Consider the following 20,871-nt stretch of genomic DNA (forward strand, 5'->3'; position numbering starts at 1 on the left):
TGGATGGACGAATTTGAAGACCAAAAGAGGCTAGGATTGTGCTAAAGTTATGAAGAAATTAATTCAAGAAAATGAAGTAAAGGATGCAAGCAAGAAAGAAGGAATGTTAGCCAAAGTTACCTTATTTTGTCCTAAACTTTCCTAATCCTTCACCACTTAATTTCCAGCTGCAAGGAGGATCTTTAATTAAATTAGGAGACTTAAATTCAAACCTAATTACATTCCTAAAAGCCCTTGCTGCATTGTCGCCTATTTCCCCCTTTCCTCTTCCTTGCCGCACAAACCCATTTCCCTTTCCCTTTCCCTTGTTGTGCAAGGCATTCCCTTTTTCTTCTAAGATCTTACCGCACCTTTCTTTCCCTTTCTCCCTTGAATTCTGACATTTAATTACCTTTTTCTTTGAGGATTTGGTGTACAAATCTGTCTCCAAAATTAATTAGGGTTTAGCTAACTTCCCCTATAAATAAAGGCCATTGCCGCATCCATCAATGCATCCCATTCTAAACACACATCTCTTCATACAATCCATCCCAACCCTACACCCATACCTTGTGCCGTAGCAAAGAAGAAGAATGAGGGCCCTTGGACGTGCTTGCCATTCAAGTAGGATTGCTGGAACGTTTTTAGGTGTAATCCATCCTTTGTTCCAATGTTTAATTTAATTTATCTTTGTTTTGTGAACATGAGGAGCTAAACTCGTTTTAGCCAGGGGAAATTCAAAGCCATGAATATATTTGCAATATGAATTGATTACTTCCAGTTGTGATTCTATAAATCGTGAATGCAATTTACTTAACTGTTTGATTCAGAACTTATTCTTGTTTGTTGATTAAGGGTGCACACTTAGTTTGCATGCATGAATTTGATGCTAGAATATAAGGGAGTTTCACATAATCGTTACAAATTTATATTCACAAGTAGTGAAGGTCGCTGGTCACGATCGTGTTAAGTTAAATTTCTGGCATAAATATCATGATGTCATAGTTACGAATGTCTTGTCAATGCTTATGATTTTCACATAGCTTAATGATATTTGTTTATGTCTCTATTATGCAGTTCATGTAGGGAACTTAGGAAGAATAATTTGGTTGTCGATGCGTTGTCCGTCCAATTTAATGACTTAAGGAAAATGTTAGGTTAATTAGTGATGACACGGTTAATCTGGGTGTTGAGGTTCATGGTTTATTGAAAAAGCAACTGGAAGTCGATTTGTGTGCAAGTGTGTCATGTGTGGAGAATGACCCTCTAGCCAGCCAATCACCCATACTTTTCCCCTAAATTCGTGCAAATTTGTCTAAGCCTTTAATTTACTTGTCTTTACTTTAAATTTGTCAAAAACCCAATCCCCATTTACTTTGCTGTGTCAAGTTAGTTAGAATCTGTCTAATTTGTGTTTTTAAGTGTTTTGAGTCAAGTTAAAATCAATTTTCTTCCAAATCACCCTCTAGTGTCTAGTTTGAGTATATTTGATTGTTTTGTGTTGTTTTGAGTCTTTTTAATTTGTTTTGAGTTCTTTGAGTCTAGTTAAGTGTTTTCAAGCCTAGTTTTATGTTTTTGAGTCAGTTTTAAGTAGATTAGCAATCCCTCCTAATCCCCGGCTTAAAATGATCCCTACTTACATCTTTACTACAATTGTCAATAAGAGGATTTAATTTGTGTGCTAGTTTATATCACATCAAATTGCTTGTAGAAAGACTGAAAACGCTTGGTAAATCCGACAAAAGAAAAAAACCAAGTTTGGCAAAAAAAAACTTTCTTTTTCATCACCTTCATATCCATGCTTATGTTGTCGGTTGTCCCCCCATCCCCCATTCTCTCCAGAACAAATGGACTTTAACCTTTTCCCACATTGTTGATCAAGGATCCGGCCAAGACCCAACTGGTGTTTTGGGACGATTATCCGCATGGCAATGAACACACGACTAGGATCTGTAATGGTATTTATTAATTACATTGGAAGATGTATGAAACTATCCAAATTACATAAAAGAAGAAGTTGAAGTGTTTAGAAGGAAATCAAAGCTTGTAATGATAGTTGAATAGATTACGAAAAATGAGGATATAAAGCGCAAGGGTTTTGACCATTTATGTGCGTCCATGCAATGCAGGTTATATGGGTTGAAAATGTTGAAGTAAAAGATTGCAAAGTTGACGACGATGATGACATTCAGTCAGGAACAATGAATTCAAACCCAGCATTCAACACGAAGCATTATGTTAATATTTTGTCATCGATTTGCAGGAGAACATGTGCCAAGCGTAAAATTTCTTTTATATATTTTTTATTTTATTTTAGGGTTAAACTCTGTATACTACCCTCATGTTTCGTGGTTTTCAACATTTAGTATATCAAGTTTTTTTCGTCCTAGAGTCATACATAAAGTGTAAATTTTAGGACAGTCTCATACATCAATTAGTCAAACTGTTAAGTATCCCGTTAAGTGATGACGTGTCACCCATGTGGACAATGATTGGGTGCCACATGTCATTAAGGGGTCCACGTGCTTTTTTTTTCCTTTCTTTTCTTTCTTCTCTTTAGATGTGATGTGGAATTTTTTTTTTTTTCTCTCTCTCTCTCTTCTTCTTCTTCTTCATTTCTTCTCTTCCTTTCTCCCCAAAATCCCCACCTCCCAACAACCGATTTGCCTTTCTAGACCAACCCATTTTCGTCATCGACCCTAAAAATGGGCAAGTGGGCGTAGTCCCAACGGTCGACGTCCTTCAGAAGTTTGAAAGGCAGGACCTTGTTGTCCACCTACACGTCGAACTCGTACGTCATCGAATACCCCACCTGCGTATCCCTTAAATCGAACCCCGACACCTTCAGATCCTCCACTTGAAACCTTCACATTTGGTTTTAAGAAGACAAAACCTAGAAAATTCGAAGCCAGCCCCAGATTTGCTAAAATCGTCGTTGCTCCGGCGGTTCAGGAACTCGATGTTGTCCAACAGCCTAGCAACGACCGCCATGGAAATGCAACAGTGTAGTTTCGGGCACCGCGTAAACCGCCGACGATGGTGGGTGCTTGGTGTGTAGCGGTGTATTTTTGAACATTATGTTAGATATGAGGGGTGATAATTGGGTTATTGGGGACGGTAAAAAGTGACGTCGGCAGCGGCCATGGAAAGAGAGGGATGAAGGGATGGAGGGAAGGTTGGGTGGCGTAGAGAAGGGTCGGGATGGAAGGTTGCGTGGGAGCATGGGTGAGGGTAGGCGAGGCCCAGGTTTAAAAAAGAAAATTATTATTTGACAATGGATGATAGATGATGATGAATGCAGAGGAGATGAGGGATGGTGGGGGTTGCAAAGGAAAAAGGGAAGGGAAAAGGTTGAGGGAAGGTATGAGCTTGATGATGGAGGTGTGGTGGCTGCAGCAGAGGGTGAAGAGTCAACTGACATTTAGGATTTGAACATATGGGTAGAGGTCGAGCGACGGCGAGGTGGAGTGATGGTGTGTTGGTAGGGTTTCGGAAATTGGTTGGTTTAGAAAGGCAAATCGGCGGGTGGAAGGTGTGGATTATGGGAGAAAGGAAGAGAAGAAAGGAAGAAGAAGAAGAAGAAAAAGAGAGAGAGAAAAAAAAATTCCACATCACCTCTGAAGAGAAGAAAGAAAGAAAGAAAGAAAAAATAAAATAAAATGACACGTGACGCTCAGTCATTGTCCACATTGGCGCCACGTCATTACTTAACGGGAGACTTAACAGTTTGACTAACAGATGTATGAGACTTTCCCAAAATTTACACTTCAAGTATGACTCTGGGACGAAAAAAAATTGATGTACTAAATGTTGAATACCACGAAACATGTGGGTAGTAACCCTTTATTTTTTTTAAGAGAACCAGTTGGTAGCTTCGCCATGGCAGTTCATCAATTCAGGGTGAAAAGACTTACAGAGGCATTTCAACCTTCCCTGACCATCATCACACGATTCACCAACACCAGAAATCGATCTCAAGATGTGTCATGTGAAATATAGGTGTGGAATTCGTTCCCAACCATTAAGTCACCTTGTTTTTTATATTTTATCATGGTAATATATAGACTTCCATAAACTCTGCTTTAATATCTAAACATGGCATTACTAATTGGCCACAAATGGAAATTTGTGAGTTATTTTTAGAATTTGATGTTGTAGCACTCAATTGTTTTAGCGAGCAAATAAATGGAAAGGGATCCTCTTCGGATCTCTTCCTCCTAATTATCAAATTACGGAATCCATGTAGTTGAAATTTGGTTCAATGACTAAAATTATTATAACTTTTAAAGTGGGCTCCTGTTTGTAACCGTTGGATCAATTTTCAATGATACGAATTCCTTAATTTGGTGGATTAGGAGGAATGGATCCGGAAATGATCAATTTCCCAAACGTTGATATGTTGATATAAACGAACATCTTTTCAATTAGAATAAAACGGTGACTGATGTATATTTCATTTAATTGTATTCCTTCATGTAACAAAGGTGAAAAATTGCATTAAATTAAAACGATTGTATAACACGTAAATTTAAGGATAATTTTAAAAAGGCTTTACACGCTCTTTTTTCGACTTTTTTATGAGAATGCATATAAAACTGTAATTACGCGAATGCAATCATCAACAAAACTCCTGTTTGGAAAAGACTATTCTTTCTAATTAGAGATAAAATGTTTGATTTAGTTAGTAGTTAGTTACCTTCTAACCTGTTTTCTGTGAGAATCTACCATCTAAGAAATTGATGTACAAAAAGAAAAGTGTTGGCCTTGCACTACGAACTAAGTTCGAATCCGAATCCATCAGTTCTCTGATTTAACAAATTTATCATTTGACAAAATAAAAAGAAATTTAGAATTTTACCATTCAGGCGCATGATAGCACAGCTGCCACAACACATAAACTAAGTTACTAAATTCTGAACAAAATATTCCAGACGTTCGTGTACTCGCCCCCAGGACATGACAAGTGTTAACGCAGTTACACGTCCACTGAGAGCGAATAGTGGGTAAAATCGGATCAAATTTCGAAAACCCTAATTCTAAACACTCTCACTCCCCCCAATTTCTTCAGAAATGCTGGTAAGCTCGCTACCCATATTTCAAATTTTTGGTTTTCAAAAACTATTTCGATCCTTGAAACCTCTCCGTTTTCCAATTTCGCGTTTCTTTTTGGGGGGTTTTCCGAAACATTTTTCTGCTCTGTACAGTGCGTTCCGAAAACCTTTTCAAGTTCTGGGTTCTGGGTTTTCATTTCGCTAATTTCTGGGTACATTAATTGAAGCTTGTTTGCGCTTTTGGTTTTGGGAGTATATTTGTGGAAATTCTGTTTGATTACTGAGAAAATGTAGGTCAAAGAAAATATCTTGTGGTTTCTTACACTTGTTGTTTTTGGGTGATTTTCAGGTGTTGGTAGACTGAATCAAGCTCCAAACCGGTTTTCTTGGTAAGATTTTTGTTATTATTAGTGCTGTACTTTGCATACATGTAGATTTTGTTGCTACAAGTTCTGTTTTTGTGAGCTCTTTCGTTCTCTCTCCCCCCTCGTATGGGAGAGAGGAGGAGGGAGAGTTTTCTGTGTTCATTCTATAGATACCTGAACTAATGTTAGTCTTTTGGCCCTTTTGATGCATGTGTATGTACGATTCGGTTTCATATTGTCTTCCTCTGGTGCTTTTCTAGTAGAAACGTGCTGTTGTTTTCGAATTTCCAAATTGGGGCACTTTAGTTTATGCTGGAAGGGTGGGAAGTGAAAGATGAAATTAGCATATATACAGCTAGGAACTATCAGTTAAATCTGTTATCGTCCGTCTGGATTTTGAAAGACTGTTGCGTGTGTAGTGTTTTAAAGATATTGGAACATCTGATTGTTGTTGAGTGTCAAGGTGAAACCTCTAATACTCTTATGTCGATTGCATTTTTGGTTTCAAGGGTTTCATGGTGGTAGACTTTCTATTGTGTAATGAACTGGCATATCTATTTTTTTAAACTCCTATTTGGGCATCATTTCTCATTTATGTTGGAAAATGTAGGTACATTTTGCATTGGGAAGCTCACAGTTGAAATAAGTGGTGAGCGGACAGTGATGGCGCCGAATCCAAGAGTGAGCGCAGCCTTTAAAGCAATGGCAGAGCTTGGTATTAATGAAAAACAGGTCAAACCAGTGTTGAAAAATCTCTTAAGATTATTTGACAGAAACTGGGAGCTGATTGAAGAAGAAAATTATAGAGTTCTTCTAGATGCTATATTTGACGCGGAGGATACTCAGGTGCATTTCTTTTCCCTTTGGTCAGGCATTCTTTATTCCATTTCCATTCTCTTTATCTGTTTGTCCTCTCTCTGTCTCTCTATTTATGTCTGTTTGATTTTGATTTATTCTGTTAGGGGGTGGAAGAGAAGGAGGAGAAGAAGAAAAGCAAGAACTATGATGTATGTAATTTGAATTACGTTGGTTCTGTTGCTCCATTTCTTGTTTTTCTCAACCTTGTGGCTATAGTTTCTGACATATCTGTTGCTGCATTTCCTGACATATTATGTCCTGTTACCTATCAGGAGGAAGATATGGAAGAAGAGCCTCAGCTGCGTCGTGAACCTGCCCGTCCCTCGAAAAGAATACATTCAAGTGGTGATGAGGGTTCATCACAGAAGAAGAAATCTACAAATGCTGATGTATGTACACCTAACTCCCTTGCTTGTGTTTCACACATTCTCACCCTTTTACCTATATCTGCTAACTTACCTTTTGGTCTATTATATTCTAGCCGGAGGATAATATGGGGGAAGCATTGACACAGCCTCATCAACCTGAACGTCCCCTGAAAAGGTTGCGAAAAACTCATGGGGGTGTACTTTCACCATCCCCAAGTACCTGCAACCCTATGTTGCCACGGGATATTACACGGTCACCTGACTCAAGGGCTGAATTGCAGCAACCAGTTTCACCCCATCTGGGTAACAAAAATAAGGGCAAGCAACCAGTTGTGTCTAATCCCTTGGCACAGCATGGAAAGCGAAGTACCGAGTCAGGCATCATTTTTTTGCCGAAACAGAGGGTTGACACTCATCAATTAATGAAGCCTAAAGATGAGCCCTTCACTGATGACATGGCACAAGATGAGGTTCCTATAGCAGTCATCCTTCCAGGTACTTTGTTCGCCTTATAGTATGCTGTCATTGATATCTCACGTGATGGATAGTTGGAACCAGGAACCAAAATAAACTACTTTAACCATGAATTAAATATATCTATGAATGCCAATTTTAACATAAATAATACATTGTGGAATAAACTTTTTTGGGTATTATAACACTGGCATAAACTTTTCTAGATTATTACCTTCAATAATCTTTTTGTACAATAATTTTTGTTTTGGTCTTTTGCAGATCCCTCAAGTAAAGAAAACCCTCCAATCCAAAATGGTGCAACTCGGGAACAAAATGATCAAGAACCTGTGGCATCCCAGGAGAGAGAAAGTACAAGAAGTGATATCATAGCTTCAAGTAATGAAAGGAATACGAACTTTGAGTTTGCAACCGTTGAAGAGGAATCTTCAAACTTAGAAGTTGCGTCTTCACCCTTGGGAGAGGTAAAGCTTTCGTTCAGTTGCAGCTCAGCTGTTGGACGACTAGATTTTCATATGCCTAAGCTAGATGCCGTCATAAAATTGACGGAGGAAAAATATCTGCATTCATACAAAATCATTGACCCAAACTTTTCTCTAAAGAATCTGTTGGGGCACATGTGTGAGAGCTTCTTGGAACTGGGAACTAATTCCAATGGTGAATCACAGGATGGATCTGTAAGTGTATCACCAAATCTTGATGCATTGAAAAAAACTACCGCTAGCGATTTTGTGCATGGAACTAAGGAATCTTTGAATGGGCCTGTTAGTATTGAATGCCCTACTGCTGTTACTGCTTCTCAAGTTCCAAGACTACCCTTGTCTTTGAATGGTGTTGGTGAATGCAGACAAGCAGGTGAGAGAGCTGATTCTAATGGTTTTGCTGAGGTTGATAAGGAAGGTGAACTGGAAGACTCTCGTGGTCTGGTTGTTGTACAACATTGTGATCTACCTTCTGATGATTTAAGGAGTTATCATGACATAAATGACATAACCAAAGGAGAAGAAAGAGTCAAAATACCATGGGTAAATGAAAAAAACAATGAATGTCCACCATCCTTCTTCTATATCTCCCAAAGCCTTGTTTTCCAAGATGCTGCTATTAACTTCCGCCTTTCTGGTATTGGGGACGCAAATTGCTGCCCAACTTGCTTTGGTGATTGCCTATTGGCATCTGTACCGTGTGTTTGTGCATCTCAGACTGAGGGGGATTTTGCTTACACCCGAGAAGGCCTTCTAAACGATGATTTCTTGGAAGAGTGTATCTCTATGACTCGCAACCCTCAACAACACCGTCCTTTCTATTGTAAAAGCTGCCCACTTGAAAGAGTCAAGAATGATGATTGTTTAGAACCATGCAAGGGCCACTTAAGGAGGCAATTTATTAAAGAATGCTGGAGCAAGTGTGGCTGCCATAGACAGTGTGGAAATCGAGTAGTCCAGAGAGGCTTAAATTGGAAGTTGCAGGTTGGAATCTATTCAAAATGCTCTTTCTGATTACTGTTAGTTGATGGAGTGGGGTATTTGTTTTCTTATTGATGTAAATCTGTGCATATATTGTTCATGAGTTTTAGTGGTTATATTCTCGAAAGATAACATGTCAATACAAAGTTTTCATCTATAATACTTTTTGTAACACTTTGTTTGATTTGCGCTGTATTCCAGGTATTTTTCACTTCTGAAGGAAAAGGATGGGGTCTCCGAACCTTGGAGGACCTGCCGAAAGGTGCCTTTGTGTGCGAGTATGTTGGAGAAGTTTTAACCAGCAAAGAGTTACATGAGAGGAACATTAAAAGCTCCAGAAGTGGCAAGCGACCCTATCCAGTGCTACTGGATGCAAATTGGGCTTCCAAAGCAGATTTGAGGGATGAAGAAGCTCTCTGTTTGGATGCTACAAACTATGGAAATGTTGCCAGGTTTATTAATCACAGGTAATGCCACTTCTTTCTTTGCCTGTACTTTTGGTTTAGTCATGCCCTCCATTCATGTGATACTTTATGCTTCTTTTACTAAGATATTTACTACTATGGGATCTCTTTTGCATATTATGCTAGATGTCTGGATGCAAACTTGGCTGAAATCCCAGTTGAAGTGGAAACCCCAGATCATTGCTATTATCATGTATGGAACCTTTGATCCTTCGTTTGCGTAGTTATAGCTATCTACTTTGTTGCACGCATAATTCTTCAACGTACCAAGTATAAATATTGTTATGTCGTCTTGTGCAGCTTGCCTTCTTCACAACAAGAAAAGTAAATGCCTTGGAAGAACTTACTTGGGTGAGAAATTTTATCTTATAAGTTTTAGCATAATCTTAATGAATTTTTTATGAATCATTTTAAACACGAATGAATTATCAATGAAACAGTTATTTATTTATTTATTTATTTTATTCTGTGGCAAGTTAAAATGCTGAAACCCTTAGGCGGCTTAGGAAGTTTATTTCTTGGTTTAGTCTAGTATTTATTGAGCCAAGTCTGACCACGATCTTTTATCAAGATAAAACCCACTGTAATTCCATTTCAATCAAATGTTTTCATTTTAAATTTCACCAAATTGATGAGTTGTAAAAGTATTTTTCTGATTTTAGTTTCATAACTAATTTTGGTAAGGGTGCTCGATTGGTTATGGGAATATGTACGTACAATGCCATATCTACAAGTGATCTTCATTACTACTTTTTATAGTTCAATTGACTTCACGAAGCCAGTTCTACTTCTTAGAAGTTGTACGGTGAATTGATTTTCGGTAGAATCATTTATCTATTGATTGTGAAAGGTCTCATTCTCATTGAAAAAAAAATGCATAAAGGAGAACGGTTGATTGATATGGTTTAGTTAAACATACCTGATGCGCGAGTACCTACTTTGAACCTACCACCACACAACAGATCAATGTATCCAAATATGGTCTGCTGACTTGCGCTTATCCCGAAGACAACACTTAGCTTCATCCTTTAAAAATGTTCAAGCACAAAATGATACCTTAGTATGGGCAGATCAATTTCCTATTTAGACTGCATTACGTGTATAGTATTGTATAAATGACTCTTTTGGATTTAAGTGCCCCTCTTAACTGCACTATTCGGGATGCTTTTGCAGGATTATGGCATTGACTTCGACGACCATGATCATCCTGTTAAGGTGTTCCAGTGCCTATGTGGCAGCAAATTCTGCAGGAACATGAAACGTTCAAATAGTAAGTGTATTTTCCATTTGTGTCCCTTGCACCAAAGTTGCACATCCCTTGTTTGTCTGCGATGATCATTTTCCTGCCCAACTTATCTCTATACATGGTTGATATTTATTAGTCCGAGTTCAAAGTTTCATCCGATTTCATCCATAATTGGGGCACTCTTTGATTGTTCTTGTAATCCCATGTTGCTTCTGATGCTAACCTTTTCTCTTCTACTCGCAATAGGATCTAGATCTGCATCAATTGCAAGGTGAACGCCGGGAATGTACCTCAAGTAGTTTATGTCAGGGGTCAGTGCGTCGACAGTTGGTAGTTTTGTCTTTCGTTGAACATCAAGCGTAGGTGCAGAATCAAGCCGAGGATGGATCTTTTCGATTTTTTGTACAGGGTTTTATACATATATGTCCCATTTGGTGCCCTATGCCATTGATGGTAAATTTTTGGTCAGACACCGCCTGCGTGCAGTGTTTGCAGAGGCTAGCGGTACTGCTTAAATGACTAGTTCTATATATGGCTGCCGATATGGCGATGCTATATAATGCGTTGTCCTCGGTTGCGTTTTGCGTTGTGTAAATAGAAAACTATGTACTCGGAAATGCCTATGCTATCTTTATAATCCTGTCTGGTTCACCAAAATATACAAAATACACATCCGAACTGAGTTGTTGTATGGCTCAAGAAACATAGAGCGCCGATTCGCTTTTGCCTTGAAGCAACAGCGAGTCCCTGTTGTGAGGTCTTAAGAGGACTTCATGCTCCGATCCGGCGGGCATGACGGGTTGAATGCTGCCCGGATTAAGCGGAAATAGGGTTTTGTAGTACCCTTCCATGATTGCAGTAAAATTGCAAGTTTCTGCGACCTCCGGAATCTGTAGAAAAACACCAAACTCTCATCGGTGCTTGATAAAACAAAACCAGTAACTTCGTCGGAGTGAAGGTTCAGTAGGCAGCTGTACCTGATAAATCTCACGCATGTAAGCATGAAGGTTGGGATACTCGATGAGCTTCTTCTTGGTGCATTTGAACAACACGTTGTAGACGAGATCGAACCGGATTAACGTGGTGAACAAGCAAACATCTGCAAGTGTGAGTTCGCCTCCGCACAAGTATCTCGAACTGGTTAAATGATCTTCGATCGTGTCCAGTGTATCGAACAACTCGTTCACCGCCGTGTCGTATGCTTGTTGAGACTGAGCAAACCCACATCTGCACAAATCGGCACAAACTGTAAGAGCAAAAACGGATGCAAACGCAAATAGAACCGGTTTCAAACTTTCAATAAAAAATAGAACTTAACGACACTGAACATTTGATAACCGGTTCAATTCGTGCATATTCCCCTACTCAAAGTGAATTAAATGCAGTCGTGAGTTAAGTCAGTCGTTTTTTTCTTTCACCAAATTCGAATCACCATATACGATCACAGTACTTTAGAAGAGTAGTTTATAGTCGAAATAATAAAGAATTAGAGGATTAATTGGTAATTAATTACCTATAAACTCCATTGTTGACATTGGGGTAGATTATGCTATTCCACTTCTCAATCTTCTGCTTCAATGGAGGTGGCGAAAGATCCAAACCCGGATTACGAGCTAACTCATTGAGTCCCGAGTTGAACAATTGGATTATATCATAGCTCTCGTTGCAGACCACTTCTTTCCTCTTCGCGTCCCAAAGCATCGGCACGGTGGACCTTCCGTCGTACCCTCCCGCCCTGGATTTATACACCTCCTTTAGAGTTTTGCAACCATTTGCTTTATCCGGGCCGGGGGTAATGGTATTCGGGTTGGAAATAGCGGAGTTGTTGAATTGCCAAGAGCCGTCGAGGCCCGGGGCGGCGATCGAGACCGGAACGGCGTCTTCGAGGCCCTTGAGTGCCCGGACTATGAGGGTGCGGTGGGCCCAGGGGCAGGGGAGGCCCACGTAGAGGTGGAGGGAGGTTTGGGACTGGAGGGGGATTTGGTTGGGTACGGCGCGGAATTTGGAGGGGGGTCTGGTGTAGCCGAGGGTGGGGTCGGAGGGGGCGAGCTGGGACATCATGATGCGCCACGTGGAGTGCCAGGCGGTTCGGACGGTGGAGATGAGGAGGCCGGGCGGGAGGGACGGGCCCCACAGGAGCTTGGTGACGGAGGAGAGGAGGGAAGTCGGGTCCGGCGGTTGGGGCGGTTGGCTGTTGCTGGACATTTTAGCGCTGACGTGGCAGATGCTGGGTTTGTGGTTGGTCCGTCTGGAGGTGCTGGGTCTGTGGAGCGGCGGAGTTGGGAGCTGGGGGGTGCTGATCAGGGACATCTTCGAACTGCTGGGTTTCCAGTTCTGATCGAGGATAAGTCCCCTCTATACGACACGTCGTTCGGAATCAGCGTCATTGTCAGCGCGCGAACTGGGTAAAACGGCGGCGTGCGGTCCATATGGAGAAAAATTGACATTTAGAGGGCGGGAAAATCAGAAACCCAAACAGCCAGAGGCCGCCGCACCGCCTCTTTGATGAAATTGACAATCGTATCCTCCAATTCGTATCTCCCATTGAACATTTACATTGAAAGAGCTTGGGCAGTTGACTCCTTTGGACTTCAGGGGCGGAAGGAAGAAGACTATGGGTTGGAGGCACCCACAAATCTCCATGGAAGAAGTCGTGAATCTGATCAAAGGGTTCGTAGATATACTGATTCTGCTTTCTGGGTACCAATCGTCTGGTCGAATTGCCCACTGGGACTCTCACAACGTCAAGAAAGTATTCCAATGGGGTCTCTTCTTTGAGCAGGTCAAATTTTCACTACTTTTTCCCAATTTTATTTCGTTTAAGCGGTAAGGGTATCTCTGAATTCCATTGTCCGTTCATTTGGGTACTGAAAGATGAGATCTTGTTTCGCTGTTATTATCAGGTTTTCGGAAGTTTTAGCTGCTCAGATGATTATGCGAGTTCTGTGGAGGAAATTGATGCAGCTCTATCTGAAATAACATCAGCTGCTTCTTTCCCTAAGGTTAGTTTTATGAATTTGTAAAATTTTTTGTTTTGACACCTTGAATTTTTTTAAGTGAACTTGTTTGTTAAGTCATAGTTATATGCGATAAACCAGGGTCTTGCTCATCTGTCGTCTGCTACTCTTGCTAAGGCAAGGCGCTTTGTATTAGAGCATCTCATTCATACATTGCCTTTGAGGGATGTACATCTAAGAGCTTTGCTGACGGCAACCGTGGAGATGGATCTCGAGGAGCTATCGGAAACTGGGCATGACTTTCTGAATGCGTACTTCAACAAATTGAAATCGCAGAACACATTGCTTGATCAAAGAATTGCACCAGCTACAACGACTGAAAATTGTGGCAGTGATGGTTTCACAAGGTACGTGGTCCAAGAGCTCTTGAGGAGGTGGTCTACTGCATCTTTCATAACATCGGTTGAAGCAGGCTTAGATGTTCTTTCTCAAAGTGTCAGACATAGCAATTGGAGCGAGTTCGATGATAACTTGCTTAAGGAACAACTAAAGCATGAAAATGCTCCAGAGTAAGTGGGATATGTGTGTGCACAAACTTGTATTTTGTGGAAGAGTAATGTATGTGACTGAAGTGAATTGTTCCCTATGCGTACCGTATGGTGTGAGGAGTTATGGTAGAGTCCTATGTCTGGTTTAAGGAGTAAGTGGCTGGTTTCTTGGTAAAGGTAGTATGTCTGCCATAAATTCGTTTTCTAAGATGCAATTAGTTGAGTTACGCGTTTTTTCTAGAAAAGTTTGCATGCAAAATCAAAATATTACTGTTGGATGTCTCAATGCTGGGGCCTGAACTGAATATCTTGTGGCTCCTTATTCAGGATTGTAGAGTGGTTGCTTGGTTCTATGACATGGAACCGCTGGAAATCAAAGAATCTCTCTTATTTTCTTGATAAGAGAACTATTCGGTTGGTGTCAGGTGCTAGTATGATATTTTCAGCCCCTAAGATTCAGTGGGTACAAATTTTTGAACGGTTGAATTTGAATATTTCAGCAGGAAGCAGTGATGATGGTCTGTGCGAGACAACTGTAAGTAAGTTCAGTTCAAGAAAGAAATTACCAACTTAGACTGAATTCCTAATTGTACTTTGATAAATCCCTTGAACGATTGATTCTCTCCGACAATAAATATTCCTTATTTTCAAGGTTGCCTGGTTATGTGCGCTAGGCTTGTATGTAATTAACATCTCCCCTGCATGTGCACAGATGCATACTATGCAGTTCTTTCATAAGAGAGTTTTAGGTGCCTAATAATATAGTCAATTTCTATCTTAGGAATAAATTGTACTTGTTTCTTATCCTAGAAATTTTTGTCCCTTGCACATCCTACAAGACGATGTCAAACTATGAAACTGGATATGTTAACTGCCTTTACTCACAATAATAACTAAATGCTTTTCCTCTCTTGAAACAGGAGCTCTTGTTACTAGGGTGTATTACAAGCAGATGGACTTCGTTAATTGAACATTTGATGTCAATTTCTCATGACTACAAAAATATTTTAGAGCAATATAATGAAGTATGCAACTTACTTCATGGAAGATCTACAGATCTTAAATCTAAACAGGAAGCAACGTGTACAAAGGTACAATATTAAATACATACAAGTATACGTATGTGTGTGTGTGTGTGGTGTACACTTGTACATGTAAAATTTGCTATGCATGACATTATTAATTACTTTCTTTTTGTGTCCTTTTTGCCCTGCGTGCCTGAGTGTCTGCTATTCTGCAGATTTGGGATTTCTCTGTTCTTCATTGCTGGTTCATATTTTGTCTTCCTTGCATTTCTAATCATGGGTTTTTTATATGTGTGAAACTAGGGAAGTGATATTCTCGAGTATTTGAGTGGATTTCTGGGAAATCAGATGTATCAGTTGTGGAAAGTATCCCCAGTTCTTGCAGCCGTTGCAATTCCTTCCTGGTATATTCTTATACATTCTCTGATATGCTTGAATGTGTCGTGGACTTTGAATTAATTTTGGAATATGAACTGAACTGAGTCATAGGTTTTGAATGGTTTTAATTTCCCCCCCTTACATTTGTTTAGTTTAAGCGCCTTTTTATTTTTTTATTGAAATAGTTTTAATAAGTACCTATGCATTAATAAGAATGACTGATGGTGATATCTTATATGACATCATAAACTAGTTTAGTTTTATGGAATTTTTATCACTTGTTTTCAAGTGTGTGTTTGTAATTGAAGCATGCAATTCTTTTTACTGCAGGTCACCGTTGTTTAGATTGTACTTGAGCGAAATTCAGATTCAGTTTCAAGGAGATTTTTCGACAATGAGGTTTTTCTATTTTAACTCTTCCTACTGATAATATTTGCCCAGATGTATGATTGTCGCGAGAAAATAATTCTGTTACAGTCAGAAATTCACACACACTTTGTTTTGCAGATGCTGCAACTGTGCTAATGATAAGAAGGAGCACAATGACTGTAAGTATATTAAATTAATTGAACAGTCGTCCCCTGCCCTTTTCTCTTAAAATAATGCTTACAGGAAGTTCTAGAATTAACTCCTAACTTAATTCCAGGTGAACTTGCTGAGAGAATTTGGTGCCTTTACATTTTTCATGTCAATGGCTCTCACTTAGCCTGAAGTCGCCGATGGAGCTTGAACTGTTTTGAAATATTTGCTAGTCATCTGTAAGCATATTTATCCTCCATGCAAATCTGAATAATTTCTACTCCATTAGTCATATTTATTGCTTGTTATATGAAGTGTTAGACAGATTAATTTGTGTAGGCTTAGATTTATGGAACTAAATATATAAGTCGAAATCTAATAAATCGTTTGAAGTTGGAACGAAAGAAAGTTTGAAAGGAGCATTTTCTTTTTTGGTTTGGGGAACTTGTGACTATTCTAAATGCAGTAGTGTAACTATGTAAGTGTTATATTTTGCTCAGATATATGCTTTGTATGTAAGCACAATTTTGCTTAATTATTATTTTTAATCGTATTGGTATCGAAGATCTACACGACACAATTTTTGGTGACCTTTGAGGGGCCTTTTGTGACCAACCATGTGATGAAAACACTATATGAAGTTCACAGAAAATGATTAACAAGTTTACTCTATTGTTCTTGTAGGTATGATATGGCCGGTGTGAAACTTTGTGCACAAGAGTCGATCTCATTCCACTTATATGCTTCCAGGAACTTCTCCATCAAGCTTCCTTTGAATCAGAAGGAAAAAAACAACAGACAAGGGAAATCAACTTTTTTCAAAAAGTGCTTTTCTCCCTTGACTGACATTACATCACTTGAGGCAAGTCATCAATTCCTTCTCAAATCTGGGTCCTATAGGACCTGGAATAGTATCAAATTTTTTTTATTTGATTGCTGATTGTAACGTTTATCTGCTCCGACCAATGAGAATGGGACATGTTGTTGATTATGCCTGCTAGTGGGAATTGTTACTTGAAAGCTTCATCTGTGGTTTTACCTGTTTCTAGTTACACCATCATTCTTGCTGCTTCTTTTTGCTTCCACCCATCTCTCTATAAAATGGCACACGGTCAAGGTGGAGGAGGAACTAAAAACATGAAAGTTTCTAGCATCTCTGTCTGTTGGAAACTCCAGTGTTCGAAGCCATTGAAGAGAATCGCAAGCGCTGGGTCTGAGGTCAAGCTTGTTGGCAATCAAAGCAGTGCATCCTCAGTGGGTTACTGCCGCGGTTCATATCTTTTAAGGCAGTTGTTTTGGAAGTTGAAGTCACAATGGAAACAAGGTTTGGGATGGCAAAAGAGCTACAACCGGTACAGCTATGATCTTCAGAGCTACTCTCTCAACTTCGACGACGGGTTTGATGGCCATCGCTCATAGTTTGGCACATAACAGCATGAACATTTTGTTTCATTTTCGATCTATTTTGCTTCTCTTCAGCGAGATGAATGTTGGAGAAATAATTTCCGCATACTATAAAAATTGCGATTTCTTATCATTTTATGAGTGGAGCAAATATTATTATTCTTGCAATCTTTATACTTTTGATTGTCAAAAAGATAAAGTGAATTCCACAGATAAGGTTTGGGGTCCACTGTTCATTGCCATGTTCGTTTTGTATTCAATTCCAAGATCACTGCCATTAAAAAACTCGACCTAATTTTTGTTTCCATTTGGAAAGAAAAGTGACCTAAAATTGTGAGGATCGTTATGTGTTTATCCACATTTTGTTTTGCTTAACTTCTTTCTACCAAAACTTCATGTTTTAGCATCCGTTGATTTTTATAGATGTCGAGTAACTAAGGGTGACACTTCGGCATCCGATCATAATCTCAATTCAACTTGGGGAGAAACCTTATCCTATCACCGGGATAAGTTACCTCAAACGTAATAAGTGAAACATTCAGATAAAGATATATCACCGATTACACTCAAAATTTTTCCAAACTTAGAACAATGATAAGATAGAAGAACCTTTAACTTGAGGAACTCGCATAATTATATAATACTTTTCCTTTGTGCCATTGGATGTTTTGTTTTCCCCTTACCTGATCCCAAATTTGTAATATTTCCTTGGAAATTCATGAACCATGATGAGCCTGCTCACAAAGCCCAAAGGACATTTAAATCGATGGCTAAGATTCAATGATCAAGAACTATGATGGGCATGCATGAAATGCTAATTAAGCTAAATTACTAGAATTTTATTTATTTTTCATTATGCAAGTGATATTACGAGAGAGAAATCGAACTCAGAACTTTGAGTGCAGTGCAAAATAAATGATTACAAACTAGGAAACAAATTTATGAGTTGTGAAGCATAAATTAGCCTTTTTGTCCAGTTGTCCATTACATATATTCATTAATCCACAAATCAGTTTGCTAGCCATCAAACTTAATTGATTACACCATGTGATCTTGGAGCAAAAGGCCATGCCAATCCATGCCCCACACCCCATGCCACCCCTAAATTATGTGCCCTAAATTCTTGAGACTATTTTTTTGCTCACCACCCTCAAGTAACGGTGATGCTCACCACTTAAATTTTGAGATCTGTATAGTGAATAGATGCAAATCTCAAATTTAAACTCATCCAACGGTAATAAATAAGGTAATAAACATTATTACCACTTGTGCGCAATGAGAAAAAAATGCACCCCTTAATTCTTTACTTACCCCCCTCCCTATCTATCCTCACCCATTTTCTCTCCATCTCCATCTCCACCTCCTTTCTTTCAACCGCATCCAAATGGGAAAACTCATAGGATTTCTAATTTTTCTCTCAGGCTTTGTGGTTGCAGCAGCAGCAGCAACAGCATATTGGAACATTTTGAAAACCCGAAAAACCGATAGCGTTGAATTGGGAGATGAGTTGAAGAAGTACTGTGAGAGTTGGAGGATCAATGTTGAAGTGAACAGCATTAGTGGGTTTGATGTTGCACCCCAAGAATGTGTTGGGTACATTAAGAAATACATGACGTCTTCTCAGTACAAGGCTGACTCACAGAGGCCCTTGGAGGACATGTCACTCTCTACTTAGCAGCAGCTGCTGCACATTGGAGGGTGATGGCAAAGATGCTTGGATTTTTTATGTCGATGACACACTTTTCTCCACCATTTCTTACTTCAAGAAACACAGTTTCGGGCAAGTCACATTTTAAGAACCGTTCGTGAGATTTGAACTCTGGGAACTCTTTTAACGAGGTGGAGATTGGATGTCACAGACGTACTTTTGTTTTCGGAAAATTCAAACTAGGCGAGAGAAGCTGAATGGGACTTGTTTGGAGGCATGGTTGAGAGAAGGCAAGGCACCAGCTCTTGAGCACACACTGAAGCTCTTCCATGAGATCAAAGACTGTGGGATCAAAATCTTTTTAATCTCTTCAAGAAGGGAAAAATTGATCATCATAATCTCTTTAGGGTTGGATACCATGGATGGACTAGTCTCATATTGAGGTATGGAATATCATCAAGGTTTCAAATCCATATTTTTCATAATTATTTTATTCTTAAAGAGAACAAAAGGATGAATCAATCAACGTTTCTATAAGAAGCACTTCTGCTCATAAGTGTTTGTGTTACAAGTGATTTTGATATAAACATGTACAAGGTGTAAAATGCTTCATGAAGAAGCACATAGCAAATGCTTAAGTAGAAATTAAATGCTTCAATGACCTAAAAGTACTTTTAATTTTCTTCGCCAAACAAAATTAAAAGCAGTTTTAGGACTTTCAGAAGCAGTATCTCGCTTGATAAGAGAGATCTGATTTCAATTTTCATACACCTGTGTGAAATGCAGGGTCCTGAAGATGAGTTCAAGGAAGTGCAAAAACACAAGTCCATAGGCTGATTGATGAAAGTTACCGCATATGGGGGGGCATCATTGGAGACCGGTGGAGCAGTTTTGAGGGACTTCCCATGGCAAAAAGGACATTCAAATTACCCAACTCCATGTACTATATCTAGCATGAGAAATTTCAGTGCATGCACTGCTGTGAAAATTCTATAATACACCAGTGTATGAATGCAACGGTGCAGTTGATGATACACCGGTGTATGAATGCAACGAAGATGACTGAATTTGTGTTCTTTAATCTAAACATTCCAATCTTTCATAAAAACGGTGCATCACATACACTGGTGTACTGTAAAAACAGACTCATTGTTTTTCCTTTTTATATGTGTACTTTTGAAGTGGCCAAAGCATATGATGCTGTGTTGTTGTATTGCAAAGTTGTAAGTTTCAGTGCTTTCTATTCCTCTGCATAAAAGACCAGTGATTTCACTGAATACTGCCACCTTCTACAAGTTAGTTTTTTCGAAACTTGTAGTTCGAGTAGTTGAAAACAATTTATCTCTGCATCAGAGGTCCTCCATTTAAATCTTCGTCTCTCAATATCGCCCGAATGGAAAATAAAGCCACGTTCTTCCTTTGAATAATTGAGAGGGGCATCATTAGAAATTGATTTCATCTAAACCTAGGTGTCTTAGGGTGGTTTGGGAGTGAGGTGCTTAAAAAAAAAGCACCCATAACAAAAAGCAGTGAGAGTTTTAGGCGTTTGGTAAACTAAAAAAATGATTTATTTTGGAAATTGCTGTGAGAATAAGCTGAAATCAAAGGAAAAGTTGAAGCATCTATTTGCAGCTTTAGAAAACTGTTTTTTTTTCAAAGCACACGGAGCTACAGTGCTCCTTTAATGAAAAGACCCACTATCAGACTGTTTTTTTTTCAAAAGCACTTTTACAAAAAAGTTTACCAAACACTCTGCTGATTTATTTCACAGCCGCTTATTCTCACAACAACTTTTTTTTCAAAGCACAACAATACCAAACCAGCCCTTAAAACTCTTTTTTTTTATTCACTAAAACAAAACAAGTTTTCCTTTGTGCTAATCCTAGCATTAGGGTATAATTACTTGTTGGAATTGGATTCATGATAACTTAATCAGGTACGTACACGTAGTTGTATATACACATATCTACTTCTTCAAGAAATTGTTTCCAAAAAGGCAAAGAAAATGAAAAGCCAATGGATATTCATATTCTCATTACCAACTTAGGCATATATTTATTTTGATTTTTTTTAAAAAAAATCTAAAATGATCTATGTGATTGACATAATTCTTCACTTTGTTAC

The 20,871-nt window shown here is 39.0% G+C and overlaps 3 protein-coding genes across 5 annotated transcripts; 2 read left to right on the forward strand and 1 right to left on the reverse strand.

Annotated features, from left to right (window-relative positions):
- The first annotated feature begins 4,930 nt into the window (after positions 1-4,930).
- Positions 4,931-10,905, forward strand: LOC126622408 (probable inactive histone-lysine N-methyltransferase SUVR2). Of its 2 annotated transcripts, none has more exons than XM_050291126.1 (12): positions 4,931-5,055; positions 5,380-5,419; positions 6,006-6,241; positions 6,358-6,402; positions 6,526-6,642; positions 6,735-7,116; positions 7,357-8,561; positions 8,760-9,025; positions 9,149-9,215; positions 9,323-9,373; positions 10,196-10,292; positions 10,515-10,905. In XM_050291126.1, exons 3-12 carry the CDS (start codon positions 6,059-6,061, stop codon positions 10,541-10,543), a joined length of 2,442 nt encoding a protein of 813 aa, XP_050147083.1. In that variant the 5' UTR covers positions 4,931-5,055; positions 5,380-5,419; positions 6,006-6,058; the 3' UTR covers positions 10,544-10,905. The 2 variants fall into 2 exon arrangements, with proteins under 2 accessions (XP_050147083.1, XP_050147084.1); XM_050291127.1 differs by lacking the exon at positions 4,931-5,055 and adding an exon at positions 5,083-5,242.
- Positions 10,874-12,597, reverse strand: LOC126622411 (uncharacterized). The gene is made up of 3 exons (XM_050291130.1): positions 11,782-12,597; positions 11,246-11,495; positions 10,874-11,158 (listed from the first exon to the last, which is right to left on the reverse strand). The coding sequence occupies exons 1-3, from the start codon at positions 12,576-12,578 to the stop codon at positions 10,964-10,966; spliced, it is 1,242 nt and encodes a 413-aa protein (XP_050147087.1). The 5' UTR covers positions 12,579-12,597; the 3' UTR covers positions 10,874-10,963.
- A 215-nt stretch (positions 12,598-12,812) lies between these two features.
- LOC126622410 (uncharacterized) lies at positions 12,813-17,328 on the forward strand. Of its 2 annotated transcripts, none has more exons than XM_050291128.1 (10): positions 12,813-13,050; positions 13,172-13,270; positions 13,367-13,794; positions 14,101-14,308; positions 14,694-14,864; positions 15,102-15,202; positions 15,507-15,575; positions 15,684-15,724; positions 15,823-15,934; positions 16,380-17,328. In XM_050291128.1, exons 1-9 carry the CDS (start codon positions 12,883-12,885, stop codon positions 15,885-15,887), a joined length of 1,350 nt encoding a protein of 449 aa, XP_050147085.1. In that variant the 5' UTR covers positions 12,813-12,882; the 3' UTR covers positions 15,888-15,934; positions 16,380-17,328. The 2 variants fall into 2 exon arrangements, with proteins under 2 accessions (XP_050147085.1, XP_050147086.1); XM_050291129.1 differs by having other exon boundaries at positions 13,367-13,632.
- The last annotated feature ends 3,543 nt before the right edge of the window (positions 17,329-20,871 follow it).

Source organism: Malus sylvestris, chromosome 5 (genome assembly GCF_916048215.2).
Source record: "Malus sylvestris chromosome 5, drMalSylv7.2, whole genome shotgun sequence".
Lineage (NCBI taxonomy): Eukaryota > Viridiplantae > Streptophyta > Magnoliopsida > Rosales > Rosaceae > Malus > Malus sylvestris.

Excerpts from the sequence above, each read along its gene's own strand:
- LOC126622408 (XM_050291126.1), top strand. The coding sequence starts at position 6,059 with ATGGCGCCGAATCCAAGAGTGAGCGCAGCCTTTAAAGCAATGGCAGAG. Across the intron at positions 6,403-6,525 it reads AGAAAAGCAAGAACTATGAT|GAGGAAGATATGGAAGAAGA; the intron begins GTATGTAATTTG and ends GTTACCTATCAG. Across the intron at positions 10,293-10,514 it reads GAACATGAAACGTTCAAATA|GATCTAGATCTGCATCAATT; the intron begins GTAAGTGTATTT and ends TACTCGCAATAG.
- LOC126622411 (XM_050291130.1), bottom strand. The coding sequence starts at position 12,578 with ATGTCCCTGATCAGCACCCCCCAGCTCCCAACTCCGCCGCTCCACAGA. Across the intron at positions 11,496-11,781 it reads GTCAACAATGGAGTTTATAG|ATGTGGGTTTGCTCAGTCTC; the intron begins GTAATTAATTAC and ends CGATTTGTGCAG. Across the intron at positions 11,159-11,245 it reads ACATGCGTGAGATTTATCAG|ATTCCGGAGGTCGCAGAAAC; the intron begins GTACAGCTGCCT and ends GTTTTTCTACAG.
- LOC126622410 (XM_050291128.1), top strand. The coding sequence starts at position 12,883 with ATGGGTTGGAGGCACCCACAAATCTCCATGGAAGAAGTCGTGAATCTG. Across the intron at positions 14,309-14,693 it reads ATGGTCTGTGCGAGACAACT|GAGCTCTTGTTACTAGGGTG; the intron begins GTAAGTAAGTTC and ends CTCTTGAAACAG. Across the intron at positions 14,865-15,101 it reads AGGAAGCAACGTGTACAAAG|GGAAGTGATATTCTCGAGTA; the intron begins GTACAATATTAA and ends GTGTGAAACTAG.